Source organism: Acipenser ruthenus, chromosome 6 (assembly GCF_902713425.1).
Source record: "Acipenser ruthenus chromosome 6, fAciRut3.2 maternal haplotype, whole genome shotgun sequence".
Taxonomy (NCBI): Eukaryota; Metazoa; Chordata; class Actinopteri; order Acipenseriformes; family Acipenseridae; genus Acipenser; species Acipenser ruthenus.
The window spans coordinates 38,674,894-38,692,604 of NC_081194.1; the positions used below are offsets into that span (position 1 = coordinate 38,674,894).

General features: G+C 39.7%; 1 protein-coding gene across 2 annotated transcripts; it reads right to left on the minus strand.

The window, feature by feature from the left end:
* Positions 1-2,036: 2,036 nt before the first annotated feature.
* On the minus strand, positions 2,037-15,043 carry pdcd2 (programmed cell death 2). Of its 2 annotated transcripts, XM_034017132.3 has the most exons (6): positions 14,574-15,039; positions 13,904-14,152; positions 13,338-13,487; positions 11,668-11,777; positions 9,585-9,698; positions 2,037-2,264 (listed from the first exon to the last, which is right to left on the minus strand). In XM_034017132.3, exons 1-6 carry the CDS (start codon positions 14,881-14,883, stop codon positions 2,103-2,105), a joined length of 1,095 nt encoding a protein of 364 aa, XP_033873023.1. In that variant the 5' UTR covers positions 14,884-15,039; the 3' UTR covers positions 2,037-2,102. The 2 variants fall into 2 exon arrangements, with proteins under 2 accessions (XP_033873023.1, XP_058881350.1); XM_059025367.1 differs by lacking the exon at positions 9,585-9,698 and having other exon boundaries at positions 14,574-15,043.
* Positions 15,044-17,711: the final 2,668 nt, after the last annotated feature.

A 17,711-nucleotide genomic window follows, 5' to 3' on the forward strand; every position in this document is an offset into this window, starting at 1 on the left:
TCAGTAAGGTTTTTGGAGTGATCTTTTCTAGGAACCCTCAGATAGCAATACAGGGAGTAAAACCTGAGACTGTGGAAAGTAGAAACCACATATACTTACTCCAAATTCTACTTGCAAGTGCAAAGAAAGCTATCACTTCAAACTGTCTTAAAAATACCCACCAGTATATGGAGAATGGTTAAGTCAAGTACAAGAAGTATTTGTTATGGAAAAAATAACATACCTGTTGAGATTGCAATTAGACAGATTTACAGAAAGATGGGCGCCTCTTACTGCCATCTTGGAAATATAACTGACTTAGGCCTACTGTATACATGATTATGACATCCTCTGCCTTTATTGGGAAATCCAGGGTTTATAAGATACAGAGATACTCTGACCAACCCTGTGTTGTTTTGTTCTTTTCTGTCTAAAATGTACCATCGATGAAAAGTGTTAAGGAATGTTCGGTACTTCTATTGTATGTCAAAAGACAATGTAATCGAAATACAATGTGTATTTTGTACATGTGTTATTATTTTTATTTTTTTACATATATTTTTATTTGCATTGTATGTATGTATGTATGTATGTATGTATGTATTTATGTTTCTGACACCTATCTTTTTGAGAAAAAATGCTATTACTTGTTAATAAAAAAACTTTCTCTGAGCAATTGTATTAGAATAAAATAATATGGTTTTCCCATATATTTGAGCATAAAATATAGCTCATTACCTGTTTGTTTGTGCAGTGAAATCAACATTTACCTCTACAAATCGAATCCTTCCAAGCCTAGAGATAAATTATATGCTGCAATTACAGCATGTCATTTGTTTGGGGAAATAATATAGTTACTAACCTGAACCTAGCAAAATAATTATTCGTATTAAAGGTGCTGTGTTACAAAAGATGTGTTTTTTTTACCATGAGATTTTGCTTCATGAGCAGGAAAATGTCTATTTGGTATATTTACACAATATAGTGCCAAGGCAAGCGGATAGATAAATATCAGGTCTGCCTTTTTGTGCACAATGGGAAAGAGCACATTGTATTCAATATAACATTTTCAACTATACATATTAGCTTATAAATTATTTTAGTTGAATGGAACGTATAAAAAACTCATACTGAACATTACACCTTTGCCTTACAAAGTGCTCAACACAGAGGACCAAATATATAACAGTTTGTAGCAGGGAGGAAGAAAAGCCCTGCTGTTTAATCATATTGTTTGTTTATTTTTAGAACGGAGTCCCCTCCGCCCCTGTGCAGATTATTGTTTTATGTTTATTATGATTTAGTAATGTTTTGTATATTATATGCATGACGGCGAGTGCCGTATGTTTTGTTATAGTTTTGTATTATGACGGTATAGCCGTTTGTGTTATTATTTAGTAGCGTGGATGGGAAGCCCCATCCACACAGTATTTAAAAACTCGTGCAGAGGGTGGCCATCTCCCGAATTAGTTAAGTGATTTAATTTGTTGCTAATCGGGAGATGGTCACCTGTTATAAAAAGCCTGCAGCTCTCTAGCTCCGGGTGTGGGTGTTAATGAGGAGCGTGAGTGGAGAGAAACGAAACGTGATTTAAAAAGATTCCAGGAACAGTGACAGCAACTGCGCAGCCTGACCTGGGATCGGATTATTTAGTTTGTGTCAGAGATTTGTTTTTGATTACCCTTTTATTTTGCTCTGTGAGCACAGTGTTTTGTGTTTGAATATTTTATTTATTTTTGTTTGTTAATAAAAAAAGGCTTGCGCTGCCGTTTTTATTAACAAACAAAAATAAAATATTTTACTTGGTACTTCATACCCTTGATTTCCACCAATCTTTTTTTTATTTGCATCCACTGGCATCACAGACCATTCCACTCCTAGTTACATTTCAGAACAAGCAATTTTAAAATTACATGTAATACGTAATACTGTAATGCTAGTCAAAGTCCTAACTTTATCAATGATGCTGCAACATGATTTCAATTATTCTCATTAACTAATGTTTCTAAGTCTCCCACCCCAGATAGATTCAACAGTAATATCCAGGGATGCACAGATGTTGCTCTCAATATATTGTTCTTTCACATTGAACCAAAAAACCCTAACATACATATTTGTGGATTTCATATGTGGTCTGCACCGTAGTCCTGTTTCAATATGAATTCAGCTGTGTATTTATTGCCTTGGTCACAGCTCTCAGCACAGGTATAGACTACTAGGGTCCCCCAATCAATACTGGCGTCAGGACTGTCAACCTTCAGGTAATTCAGCAACTGAGGCATAATCTGAAAAAAACAACAAGAGAAACAATTAGGAGGGACAATGATATTCCCATTAAAAACTAAACTAAAATACTGATTATTCCTTTAATAGAAACTTCGTATATACAGTCACAGACAAAAGTATGGGCACCCTACACCCTACACACTCAAGAAAACATGTTAAATACAAGCATTTAGTGAACGTTAGCCACTAAATATAACAAAGACCAAAATACACACACACAAAAAAAAACACTTAAAACAATATCAACAATGTGTTCATGACAAAAGTATTGGAACCTTTACATTAAAAATCTGTAAATATATATAACTAATTAAAAATATATATTAAACCATGACACAGCTATACTGCATTAGAAAAGTTAACAAAAAAAAAGAGGCAATTATTGTTGAAGACCACCATTTTGGCAACACAGCAGATGGTCAAGAAAAAGGAATTGGATTCATGTTTGAGAAAAGCACTCATTTCCAAAGACAATTACTAGTACAGCAGGTAGGATAATCGTCCGAGCAGCTACAAAACAAAACTAAAAGATTAACAACCAAAGACTTCAAGAATGATTTAGAAGCATCAGGCATAACTGTGCACGAATCGTGCAAGAGTCCAGAGCCCTAACCACTACTCCACACTGCATCCTATCCTGTTCTCTCTCTACACCCGCTCCCTGGGCCCCCTCATCGCATCCTATGGTTTCTCATACCATTTCTATGCTGATGATGCTCAAATCGTCCTCTCCTTCCCCACCTCTGACTCCACCATCTCCTCCCGTATCTCTACCTGTGTCTGCTATTTCCTCCTGGATGCACTCGCATCACCTCAAACTCAACCTCTCTAAATCTGACCTCCTTTTCTTTCCCTCCTCCTCCCCTTCCTCTGATCTCTGTATCTCTGTTCCTCTGGAATCTACCACACTCTCTCCCTCTTCCTCCGCTAAGAACCTTGGAGTCACCCTGGACCCCTGCCTCTCTTATTCCCAGCACACCTCCGCTCTGGCACGCACTTGCCGATTCTTCCTGAGCAACATCCGAAGAATCCGACCCTTCCTCACCAACTATGCTACCCAGCTCCTGGTCCAGGCCCTGGTACTCTCCCGCCTAGACTACTGCAACTCCCTTCTGGCTGGCCTCCCTGCGTCCGCCACCCGTCCGCTCCAGCTCATCCAGAACTCTGCTGCCCGCCTGGTGTTATCTCTGCCTCGCTTCGCCCACGCTACTCAACTACTCCGCTCACTCCACTGGCTACCGATCACTGCTCGCATCCAGTTCAAGACTCTTGTACTAGCCTACAGATGCCTTGACCAGACTGCACCAGCTACCTCCAGACCCTCATCTCTCCCTACACCCCCACTCAACCTCTCCGCCTGCACTAGAAGACTGGCTCTACCTCCGCTACACTCCCCTGCCTCCCGAGCCCGCTCCTTCTCCACCCTTGCTCCGCAGTGGTGGAACGACCTTCCTACAGATGTCAGGACTGCCCAGTTCCTGACCACATTCCAGTGCCTCCTTAAGACTCCCCTCTTCAAACAGCACCTGTAGAACTCCTCTGTTGTATCCTGGGACACTTATCACCCTTCATTTAAATGTGCTTTATTTTGCTCTCATCTGCCCCCTATTTTACTGCATTGAATCCTGTACTTCAGAATATTGTAATCTGCCAAGTGTTTAACCTGTAGTATTTTGTACTTAATCATATCCTGATGTAACTATCACTATTATCTGCTGTATTATTGAATTGTGGTTTGTCACACTTGAACAAAAATTATTGTATTTCTTGCTCTTATTGTATTACTTGTATTGTAAAACTTGAATGTATTTGTATTTGCTTGCGATTGTAAGTCGCCCTGGATAAGGGCGTCTGCTAAGAAATAAATAATAATAATAATAATAATAATAATAATAATAATAATAATAATAATAATCACCCAAAGAACACCATCCCTACTGTGAAGTATGGTGGTGGCAGCATCATGTTATGGGGATGTTTCTCATTGGCAGGGACTGGGGCACTTCTCAGGATAGAAGGAGAAATGAATGGAGCAAAGTACAGAGAAGTCCTTGAGGAAAACCTGCTGCCCTCTGCAAGAAAGCTGAAATTGGGACGGAAGTTCACCTTGCATGACAACGACCCAAAGCACACAGCCAAAGCTACACTGGAGTGGCTAAGGAACAAAAAGGTACATGTCCTTGAGTGGCCCAGTCAGAGCCCCGATCTAAATCCAATCGAAAATTTGTGGCATGACTTGAAGATTGCTGTCCATCCACGCGCCCCAAGGAACTTAACAGAGCTTGAACAGTTTTGTAAAGAAGAATGGTCAAATATTGCCAAATCTAGGTGTGCAAAGTTGGTAGAGACCTATCCCAACAGTCACAGCTATAATTGCTGCCAAAAGTGCTTCCACCAAGTATTAACTCAGGGGGGTGGAGACTTATCCAATTATGATCTTAGCCTGCAATGTGGAGTAATGGTTAGGGCTCTGGACTCTTAACCAGAGGGTCGTGGGTTCAATCCCAGCTGGGGGACACTGCTGCTGTATCCTTGAGCAAGGTACTTTACCTAGATTGCTCCAGTAAAAACGCTACTGTATAAATTAGTAATTGTATGTAAAAATAATGTGATATCTTGTAACAATTGTAAGTCACCCTGGATAAGGGCGTCTGCTAAGAAATAAATATAATTTTTTTCTCAATAAAAACTTTTTTCCCCTTAACAGTGGAGTATGGTGTGTAGATAAGTGGCCAAAATCTCTCCAAGAGCAAGGCGGAAAATCCAGACCTAAACCCCATTGAGATGTTGTGGCAGGACCTGAAACGAGCAGTTCATGCTTGAAAACCCACAAATGTCACCGAGTTGAAGCAGTTCTGCATGGAGTGGGCCAAAATACCTTCACGGCGCTGTGATAGACTAATTAATAACTACAGGAAGCTTTTGGTTGCAGTTATTGCTGTTAAAGGTGGCGTAACCAGTTATTGAGTCTAAGGGGCGATTACTTTTTCACACGGGGGCACTGGGTGTTGCATAACTTTCTTTAATAAATAAATGAAATATGTATCAAATGTTTGTGTTATTTGTTCACTCAAGGTCCCTTTTATCTAATATTAGGTTTTGGGTGAAGATCTGATAAAATTCAGTGTCAAATATGCAAAAATGCAGAAAATCAGACAAGGGTGCAAATACTTTTCCACGGCACTGTATATGTTACTGTGATATTAAATGTCATGTAACCCTTTTTATTTTGTTGTAAATTATCCAGAATGCTCATTTTAAATTGATTAATTTGAAATGGTATGAATTAGATTGGTATTGCATAATTAATGGGGTAGCAGAGTTTTAATGGAAATGCAGAGTCTTCATGCTTAACGAGAGGCCTACACCTAAACAAAACCTCCCAATGTTCCTTTGTTTAACCCTTTGCGGTCCATTGTCGGACTGGGTCCAACATTGCAATTATTCCTCTCACGTCATTTGTCGGCCTGGGTCCGACATCATTATAGCAACGCAAAAAACGGGTTTCTAGTCGTTTTTTCTCCGAGAAAACCATATAATTGCCGAGTGGGAGCGACAGGAGCCGAGATTAGTCATACATGGCCCTGGTAACAGATAATGGGGCGGTCGTAAGTAAACAAGCTGGCTGAGTGCGTCAGCGCACAGAGACTATCATGGACATTTGCAGAGCTTTTTTGAGATGTTATAGTAATAAAATAATGACTTTGATCGCATTACTGAGGAGTTTGGTGATAAAACGAGTGATCCGGAGATGACTGATCGGTATGTACAACTTATTTTTATTATTATTTATTTCTTACATAGGTAAGAGAGATAGCGAACGAAAGGGTGGGGCGGGGCTGGAGATGCCTAGTGAGTGCTTTGTTGATATGCAGGGCCATTTAAACCTGTTTGACTGTGGAAAAAAACACTTTTAAACAGTGCGTCTAAAATTAACTGCGCGTGTGAAAATTAATTAGACCTGACGTGCCTGACGCGCAATTAATAAATGGACTGCAAAGGGTTAAAAATCTCCATTGGATATAATTATTCTTATTACACAATTAAATCATAGACACAGTTGTGTACCAAGTACCAAGGGGCAGCAGTGTGGAGTAGTTAGGGCTCTGGACTCTTGACCGGAGGGTCGTGGGTTCAATCCCAGCTGGGGGACACTGCTGCTGTATCCTAGAGCAAGGTACTTTACCTAGATTGCTCCAGTAAAAACCCAACTGTATAAATGGGTAATTGTATGTAAAAATAATGTGATATCTTGTAACAATTGTAAGTCGCCCTGGATAAGGGCATCTGCTAAGAAATAAATAAATAAATAAAAATAAAAGTATGAAGCTAAAATGCTTAACGCAGCAGTGTGGAGTAGTGGTTAGGGCTCTGGACTCTTGACCGGAGGGTTGTGGGTTCAATCCCCAGTGGGGGACACTGCTGTTGTACCCTTGAGCAAGGTACTTTACCTAGATTTCCAGTAAAAACCCAACTGTATAAATGGGTAATTGTATGTAAAAATACTGTGATATCTGTATAATGTGAAATCTTGTAACAATTGTAAGTCGCCCTGGATAAGGGCGTCTGCTAAGAAATAAATAATAATAATAATAATAATAATAATAATAATAATAATAATAAAATATCAAAGCAATTCTTGATCATCCGGAACAAGATCTTGCTTGTGGAGTTTTCATAAAAGTGTCATTCCAGGTCAAATCAACCAAAATGTGGCTAAAATGTCACCATACATATAAGATTAATGAAAATTAGATAATGCTAAGCTATGAAAAAAAAAAAAATCATAATGCCAAGTTATGAAAAAATATGAATTTTAAGCTCTTAACTCCAAATGGTTTCCGAGATATGGCAGGCCATAACTTAGGGGTTATCACCTTGTTTTCAGCTCCCAGAAGTTCAACATTTTTTTTTTTTTTTTTTTTTTTTTTTAAACACATGGCAAAAAAGCGAATAACTTTAAAAATACTTATAGGGCTACAACATTTTCCACCTGAATAGATTTTTAGCTATAGGATTCCAAAAATCACACCTCACAGGCATAGTCAATTCCAATTAGGGGAAAGAAAGCAATTTAAGTATTTTAATCACATTGTTTGTGTCCGTTTAAAATATTCCTTATGATGTGAGGTTTCTTGACCTGTCTAGGCAGCAACAGGGTTTCCACGTGCTTTCTCCCATGCTAATACAGTACCTGTGTCCCAATATATTATAATATATAAAACTACTGGGTCTCAAGACAAGCCTCCCAAAAAAAAAAAAAAAAAAAAAAAAAATTGCTAGCATTCACAATCCCTAGTTTAGGTGCCCTGAAGGCAGGGCTGCAGAAGGATTTGGTCAGCAGATGAAGATTATTTTTTTTAATTCCAGGTTGTAACACTACAAAATGTGGAAAAGTCCAAGGGGGGGGGGGGGGGGGGATACTTATGCAAGGCACTGTATATATATATATATATATATATATATATATATATATATATATATATACACACACACATACACACACACACACACACACACACACACTACCGGTCAAAAGTTTTAGAACACCCCCATTTTTCCAGTTTTTATTGAAATTTAAGCAGTTCAAGTCCAGTGAAAAACCTGAAATGGTACAAAGGTAAGCGGTAAACTGCCAGACGTTAAAAAAAAAAGTTTAGGTTACCAAAAACTGAAAAATAATGTACATTTCAGAGTTATACAAAAAGGCCTTTTTCAGGGAACAAGTAATGGGTTAACAACTTACAGCTGTTCTGCAGCAATGGAAGTAAAAGTAGCCTTGAAAGTTGATGCTAACAATTCCTACAGGTGTCCCAACTTTTGTTGGTTACTTACAAACCCTCTGTCTGTATAAAAGCAGTGTTGGAACAGAGTGTGTTACTACACTCTCTTAAGCATTATTTGGACAGTATTGTACTGCAGGAAGTAGTATATTGCTCTCATAATGGCGAGAAAAAGGCAATTAACAAAGGAAGACAGACATACCATTATAACCCTTAAAAGTGTAGGTCTTTCCTTTAGAGAAATTGCAAAGAAAGCCAAGGTGTCAGTGAGTACAGTTTCCTACACCATCAAAAGGCACTTGGAAACTGGAGGAAACTCTGACAGGAAGAGGTCTGGCAGACCCAAAGCCACAACAGAATCAGAAGACAAGTTTCTGAGAGTCAACAGCTTGCGTGATAGGCGGCTCACAGGACAACAGCTTCAAGCACAGCTTAACATTGGTCGAAGTAAGCAAGTCTCAGTTTCAACTGTGAAGAGAAGACTTCGAGCTGCAGGTTTGACAGGTCGAGTGGCAGTAAGAAAGCCATTGCTAAGATGGCAAAATAAGAAAAAGAGGCTTGCCTGGGCCATGAAGCACCGCCAGTGGACTACTGAAGACTGGAAGAATGTCTTATGGACCGATGAATCAAAATTTGAAATCTTCGGTTCATCACGCAGGGTTTTTGTACACCGTCGAGTAGGCGAAAGGATGGTTCCTTGGTGTGTGACACCAACTGTCAAACATGGAGGAGGAAGCGTGATGGTCTGGGGCGCTTTTGCTGGATCCAGAGTCGGCGACTTGCACAGAGTGAGTGGCACCCTGAACCAAAACTGCTACCACAGCATTTTGCAGCGCCATGCAATACCCTCTGGTATACGCCTAGTCGGTCAGGGGTTCATCCTACAGCAAGATAATGACCCAAAACATACCTCCAGGCTATGTCAGAACTACCTTAGAAGAAAACAACAAGACGGTAGGCTTCAAATTATGGAATGGCCAGCACGGTCTCCAGACTTAAACCCCATCGAGCTGGTTTGGGATGAACTGGACAGTAGGGTGAAAGCAAAGCAACCTACAAGTGCAACACATTTGTGGGAACTTCTGCAACAGTGTTGGGAAGAACTTTCCGAACAATATTTGATTTCCATTGTAGAAAGAATGCCACGAGTGTGTTCAGCTGTTATATCTGCAAAAGGTGGCTACTTTGATGAGTCAAAAATTTAGATTAAATTTTGTTAAACAAAACAATTCCATGATTTCTTTTTTATCTCCAATTGTTTATTTGTTCTATGCTTTAATTTCAGAGTACATTGAGACATTAAACTGTGTAAGTTTCAATAAAAACTGGAAAAATGGAGGTGTTCTAAAACTTTTGACCGGTAGTGTATATTACACACACAAATAAATAAATAAATGCACTTTCCCCTGAATTAGTATTTACAAAAAAAAAAACACCTCTCAAAACGAGGAGGCATATTTTAATTTTTTCCCATAAATAACATCTGAAATAACGGCACTGTATTTACTAGTAATGACAACTCGCAGTAGCACCTACCTGGAATTCAAAAAGACGCTTGGCTCCACACAAACAATTGGGGATATCTGTTTCTTTAGGGACATTTTCATCAGAAACCCAGAGTGGACGTCCCATTCTGCAATAACGCAAAACCTAAGGTTCACAAGAGAAAGTTTTTAGTTTTGTTCTTCTTTTTCAGCTATGGTCGCAGACAAGAGTATTGGCACCCTACACTTAATATAAGATACATTTAAGAAATACAAGCATTTAGTGAACATTAGCCACTGATTAGCATGACAAACACCAAAATACACAATTTCTGCTAGTTTATCAAACAATCTTTGTAAAAATAATAAAAAAAACACTTAAGCAAATTTCAAATATTTGTTCATGACAAAATTGGCACCTTTACATTAAAGCGTCTGTAAAACTTCAAATGGAACTAATTAAAAAAAAAAAATATATATATATATACACATACACACACACACATACACACACACACACATTGATTGAAAACCATTACACAGTAATTAAGCTGCATTACAAAAGTCAATAGCCAGTAAGAGGTCATTTTTTCCAACATCTGTTGAAGAACTTTTGGCATACAGCAGATGATGGTCAAGACTAAGGGGTTGGATTCAAGTTTGAAAAGCATTTATTGAAAACTACAACAAAGGAAATGGATACAAAACAGCATCAAAGAAATATGGAATACCAAAATCCACAATCAGAGCAATAATCAAGTACGACCACAGAACAAATTCAACTGAAACGTTTGAAAGAAGTGAACGTCCAAAGAAAACTATAGGTACAGCAGGAAGAAGAATCATCCGAGCAGCTAAACAAATCCAGAATTAACAGCCAAGGACTTGTAGAAAGATTTAGAAGCAAGAAAGAACTGTACAAAGGCACCTTAACACAGAAAAGTTGTATGCATGTAGACCTTGCTGTAACCTCCTTTGAAAGAAAATCCTTAAAACAAAACCATCTAAAATTTTCAAAAAAGATGAATGGGAATTATCTGGTAAAATTAGACTAAAATGGAATTTTCACCCCAAAAATGGACCACAGTATGTTTGCAGAAAAAAGGGAAAGCTTTCAATGGAGAAAACCTTGTACCTACAGTTAAACATGGAGGTGGTGCAATCAGTTCAGGGACTGGAGACATTCATGATTGAAGATCAAATGAATGCAGCCATGTATCAAAACATTCTCCAGAGGACATTGATACCATCTGCTTGTAGGCGAATTGGTAGACAGTTTATCTTCCAACACAACAACGACCCAAAGCATATGGCTAAGTCAACTCTGGCATTCTTGAAGAAAACAAAGATACAAGTTTTGTAATGGCCATCAGATCTAAATCCAATAGAAATGCTTTGGACTAATCTGAAAAAAGCTGCAGCCAAGCATTGTGGAACTAATCTGTCTGAACTGAAGGAAATATGCAAGACAGAATGGACCCAGATTTCACCAACAAGATGTAACATACTGGGTAAGAATGATCATAAATGTCTGAAAGCTGTAATTAAAGCAAAAGGACACATGAAATACTAAAGCAGGGGTGCCAATAGTTTTGTCATGAACAAATACTTTAAATGAAATAAGTTTGTTGATAAAGATTATTAGTAAAATTACTAGAAATGATATATTTAGTTTTTTGTTATTAAAAAGTGGTTAAGTTTACTAAATGCTTGTCCTTAATCTGTTACCTTGAATTATGGTATAATAAGGCAGAAGGTGTGGTCTGGTGGTTAAAGAAAAGTGTTTGTAACCAGGCGGTCCCTGGTTCAAATCCCAGCTCACTCACTGTGTGACCTTGAGCAAGTCACTTAACCTCCTTTCAGGTGACGTTGTTGAAAGTGACTCTGCAGCTAATGTACAGTATACTTCTCTGTACGTCGCCTTGGATAAAGGCGTCTGCTAAATAAACAAATCATAAAATAATAACAAACATAGGGTGCCAATACTTTTGTCTGTGACCAAATTTGACAATAAATTATGTTGCCATTCTCTTTAGAGACGAGATAAGACACAATATTTACATTGTTTTTGCCCATTCCTATCTGAAGCATAGATACATATCTCATTAAACAAAGCAGTCTTGTGTCAAACACACCTGCTCAGGTTCAATTGCTGTTCGTCTTTTAAATTTCTCAAAGACCTTGCTTTCTTTTGATTCATGCTTTGCCATGGCTTCCAGATCCTTCTCATCCATTGACTCCAAAACTGTGATGAAGATAGAGACAAAAAAAAAAAAAAACGATGTTATAAAATAAACTTTTTTTCCTGCTTGTTTGCAAATAAACAGGCATGCATTTTATGATTTAACAATCCTTGGTCAATTTTAGCTTTGGTGTAAATCAAACCGAAGTGCACGCTGAAAAAGGGTTTTTAATAAAATATTGATACAGATATCTTATGTCAACAAGGCAAGCACTCACGGTCGTTTGTTGCCCCTTTTAAATCAGACCCAACACACAGAAATTGATTTTTAAATGCTTACTCGCTATTTTTAATACACAAAATGAAATAAACAAACACGGACTACACAGGCAGGTCCCTGACTAGCTTGCAGGACGGCTAAACCTGTCAACAAAACAAAACAACGGACTATCTCTCTTTTAAACTCTGCACCTGGCGGGTGATAATTAACAATAAAGAAAATAATTAAATTAAGCAAATGTGCATTTGCACATGTTTTTTTTTTTTCTTCAGCAGGGAAACATGTAATCCTCTCTGCTTACAGTAATATTTATATATATATCTGGACAGTATTAAACCTTTTTTGCATATTTCCATTGGAATATGATATCGCTTTTATATCCTCTGTATCAATGAACTTGCAGTCTCCTTGGATGTGTATCTTTGCATGGAATATGCAGAGTGCTTTCCCGTTATTTAGGAATGTTATTATACACACACACACACACACACACACACTGCTGTGCAAACGTTCAGGAGTCAATATATATCGATGTTATGAGCATCAACAATTTACTTTGTTATTAATACAGCTTCATTTGGCTGAGAAGAAACCAAGCTTGTCATTTAGAAATCTTTAATGCACACCGATCAGAATCTTCAAAAACTTATGTTGGTTGATTCTATGGTAGTAACCTGTAAGATTCCACAGTTGGGTAGTGCATTCAAAGCAAAGATACTACCATGAAGGCCAAGAAGCTTTCAAAACAACTCCAGGATAAAGTTGAGGAAAGGCACAGATCAGGGGAGGGGTATAAAAAGATTTTAAAAGGCATTGAATATCCCTTGGAGCACAGTCAAGTCGACCACTAAGAAGTGGAAGGTATACGGCACCACCCAGAATCTGCTTAGGAGCAGGCCGTCTTCCCAAACTGAACAGCCAGATAAGAAGGGCATTGGTCAGAGAAGCCACCAAGAGGCCAATGACAACTCGGAAAGACCTACAGCGTTCCATGGCTAAGATGGGAGAAACTGTCCATGTGTCAACAATAGCTGAGGTACTCCACAAATCTGGCCTGTATGGAAGAGTGGCAAGAAGGAAGCCATTTCTGAAAAAAGCGACCTCTGCATTCTCTGCCGGTTTCTGGGTTTTAAATTTTAATTTCAGTTTTACCAAAAATTGACTGGACATCAAAAACAGATGAAAGAGTTGCTAAGAATCCAAACTGATCATAATTGACTTGTATCACTAAAAAAAACTAAAAAAAAAAAAAAGCCTATACTTTAGACAATCTAGATAAATAGTTCAATACAGAGCCGTTTCAGGTTGGGCAGCATGAATGGTATGCCCTAAAGTGTCCTTACCATCACTAGCGGGAGGCTCAGACTCTTTCAGCTGCTCTTCCTCAATTTGGCCATCACTGTCTGCCTCTAACTGCAGGTCTTCTGGCTCGGTCACCACTTCATACTCCAGGAACAGAAACTTATGGTCCAGCAAAGATACACCCACTACACCTAAATGCAACAACAATTACAGTATGTATTTTTACTGTAGGCTGGTCTTTTTCTTCTTTTAGACCTCTCAGATTCCAATATTGCAGAATCCTTCAAGGTACTGATTGTCAACTCCTCAATACATGATCAAAGCACCTTAACTCACAGAGGAAATTACATCTAGGTTAAACCACCCAAAACAAACTCATTACTTATTTTCTGTTTCCCTGGTTTGTTTATTTTTTTACAGGACAAGAACATTTTGATCACATTTTAAAGTATTTTGGATCTAGAAATAGATAGACAACAATCTCATAAAATTATTTATTAAATTAACAGAAGGCCTCTACATAAACGACCTCAAAACATTTAAGGCTACCGGTATATTAACAACAATAAAAGGAGACATTTATTGATTGTTAATGTACTATACATACCATTTTTTGAGCATTCTTTTTTATGTCCCGCTTTCCAGTCCACTGTCTGGTGCTCCCGGCTACAGTAATTGGCACTGTGACACCTAGAACACGACTTAGGTCCTAAACAGCCACACACCCTGCACAACTTTACTCCAGATCCAAGCTGTAGTATCTCACTGTCAGTGCTGTGTATGTCAGCAGCCTCTTCTTCCACTGGGGGGTCATATGAATAGAAGTCATTCTTTCTTGGTAGCTGACTTCTGTATACTGGAAATAAAAGACCAAATACTGATATTCCACAAAATAATTTATAACAATAACGTACAAAATGCATTCTCTTTTAAATATGGCCAAAGGAAGAATTAAAGTATACTGCTGCATGTTTAATGTTGCTATCAATTTTAGGTTAGCCAAATTATTTCATTTGTGTACTGCACTGGAAAAAATATTCCAGGACATGTAATATTAGCGGAGAATGTAGTTGTATTTGTATTTATTGACTGCATACGTGTTGTGTTTTATATTATATTATACATATATATATAAAGTAAACATTTTAACACAGTAACCAAGTCTAAAAGTGTTGCTAACAATATAATTGTCAAACATTACATTTTTTTTTTCTTACTGTGAAATGTGTTAGACCATCTAAAATTCGTACCAATGCGTGCTATTTAATTTTACTTACCTTTAAAACAGCGACTGTCGTTGTGTGAATAGCATGCGGTATTTTTACAGCAAAACACGAAGCATGTTCGATGAAAGCTTCGAGCCTGTCGGGGAATCGGAGCGTAAACCTGCAGAAGAAAAGCTGAAGGCTGCCCGCACTTCAGACAGCAGAGCTCGCTAGGACTAGGAAGGCCCGACTGACTCAGCCACGCTGGTCTTCCGCCAACTTTACTGTGAAATTGTTTACTTTGAAGGCAAAATGACTCTGATTCCTCCACAAAGCCAAGCTCCACTCCGTTCACATGCTGATCACATTCGTTTTTAGCCATCTCTCTGTTCAAGTTATTTAAATAGACCCAACTCCACGTGGGAATCTCCACTATCTCAGCAATTCTACCCGCTGTACTGCCCGCAAGACAACAAAATACATGAACGTAATGGATTAAAGCAGGACATAGCTATTGGTTGCAGAGCTTGCTGGGCCGGCCAATAGCTATCCTGCTGTAAAGCTGCAAGAGGTACAGATGATGAGCGCCCTCTAACGTCCTTCTACAATATCTTCGTCTCAAGATACATTCCCATTTTCCAGTAGTCAGTGTGTATTTTTTTTTTCCAGTGCCAGTGCTTCAGCTGTAAATATAAATAGGTTCAGATAATTTTTCCCTTCTACAAATCTCTCTCTCTCTCTCTCTCTCTCTCTCTCTCTCTCTCTCTCTCTCTCTCTCTCTCTCTCTCAATTCAAATTTTAAAAAATGCTTTATTGGCATGACAAAACAAAATGAAACTGAGTTTTGCCAAAGCAATTCAACAATGAACATTATTACAAAACAGTCCAGACAATACAATACAACAACAGCCCTCACCTTTCCCTCCCTCCTTCTCTATATTTACAGTGGACATGGGTGTGCATGAGTGCCTGGTCCCCGTGCTCCAGGGTGTCTACACCAGGGTCTGTCTCTCTGTCTCTCTGTCTCTCTGGGTGTGGCAGGCAGCTACATACCGGGCAGCTAGCTCTGCTGTCTGGTGCTCCTCTAACATGAAGTGCATTTCTGTCTCTACTCAGGGGCCCGTGATTTAAAGGGGCCCGGGTGGATGGGATAGATGCATATATTTTTTTATTTAAAATAAAGATCTGCAACACAAAAACAATTGCCGGTTTTCATGCAGCTGCTGCCCTGTACACAGCATAGTCCCCCATAGTAACAGTGACAGTTTACCAGAGCGCTGCAGAATGAATCGATATGCATAATATGAAAACATAATATGAAAACAGTCAAAACTAGTATTGTTGAACAGGAAGAATGAATCGATGACTCAGATCATCAGCAACATCAGCCTGAGTATACTAGTATTCTGTAGTGTGACGTCTCAACTCTGAAACGTAGAGCGTGGTATTTCGGATCATTCCTAATGTTGTACCACCTTAAATTATGGATTACAAATACAGATCAGGAGCTCAGAAACGGAGAGAAAAACAAGATAAACAGCCCGACTTGAAAAAAGTAAGAAGCGTAATTTGTTTGAATGTGGGGTTGGGCCTAAAGAAGATCAGGCAGAACCACTAGTTACTACAGGTGGTCGTTCAAAGCAGACCGTTGAGAAAAATACATCAGATGATGATGATATTGATATTGTTGAAACAACTGATCACATCGCACCTTATGGTAATACAGCCGATGGAAAGTTCGTAAGACCCTGTGGCAAAGTGCCCCGCCCCTGTGTGCATTTGTGTGTTCTGTGTATGTATATATGCGTGCGTATGTTAATGTTGGTGTATAGATTGGTACACGGGATATAAACGGGTCTGTGTTTCACGTGTGTTTAAATTGTATATTTGTATTTAGGCACGGGATTGCACATCACGCACGTGCATTTAAAATATAATGTGTGGCACGGGGTTGCACGTAATTAATTCACGTGCTGGGATTCAAGTGAATAATTAATTAGTAATTGAATCCCAGCACAACAGTATAAATAGATGCACATTTTCACTCAGTCGGGGTTGGGTGTTCGAGAGTGGAGAACGGGTGAGGAGAAGGAGGAAAGTAGGAAAGTAAAGTGAAGGAAAATAATAATAAGTGTTTGTTCTCACCGTGTTTGTTTGTCTCCGTGCACCGTTTGTTTAGTGTTAGTCCGTTTTGTCTGTCTGTTTATTTTGGCTATAGTGCCGTGTCCTGTTTTGTATTCCATTGTTCAAACCTTTTATTTGTTAATAAACGCTGAGTGCAGCCATTGCTCTCAGCTCATCATCACCGCCGTCTGTGTTTGAATTCCTTTCTGGTCTGACGCAACCCACTCAGGCCGTCTTTGTGACACGTGGTGTCATCGTGGGATAGCCGCGCCTCCAAGCGTCAGACCAGGAGGGGTCTGGATTAAAAAAAAAAAAAAAGGATTACAAATATTGTTTTGGGGAAAAAAAAAAAAAAGTCAATGGCAGAAGACGCCATCAAACTGCGGGGCTGGTTCCTGGAGAATGCTGGGCTGGAGGCCCAGTCTCTGCCCATGGTCGTCCGGGCCCTGTGGATGATGGACAGTGAGAGATGGGAGGCATATCAGGAGGAACACACCCCAAACACCTTGGAGGAAGGTGTGGAGTTTGTCCTCAGCTACCTGGAGACAACGATAAACGGAACAGCAGCCCAGGTAGCAGGACCACCAGCAGAGGAGTACCTGCTGTCCCCATCTCCACCAGCAGAGGGTGAGTACCTGCTGTCCCCATCTCCACCAGCAGAGGGTGAATGCCTGCTGGTTTTGCCTCCACAGCCCAAATGGGAGGAGCCTGAGCGTCCACAGCCCAAGCGGGAGGAGCCTGAGCGTCCACAGCCCAAGCGGGAGGAGCCTGAGCGTCCACAGCCCAAATGGGAGGAGCCTGAGCGTCCACAGCCCATATGGGAGGAGCCTGAGCGTCCACAGCCTGAGTGGGAGGAGCCCGAACGTCCTACGCCTGAGTGGGAGGAGCCCGAACGTCCTACGCCTGAGTGGGGGGAGCCCGAACGTCCACAGCCCAAAAGGGAGGAGTCGGTGCGTCCACAGCCCAAAAGGGAGGAGTCGGTGCGTCCACAGCCCAAAAGGGAGGAGTCGGTGCGTCCACAGCCCAAAAGGGAGGAGTTGGTGCGTCCACAGCCCAAAAGGGAGGAGTCAGTGCGTCCACAGCCCA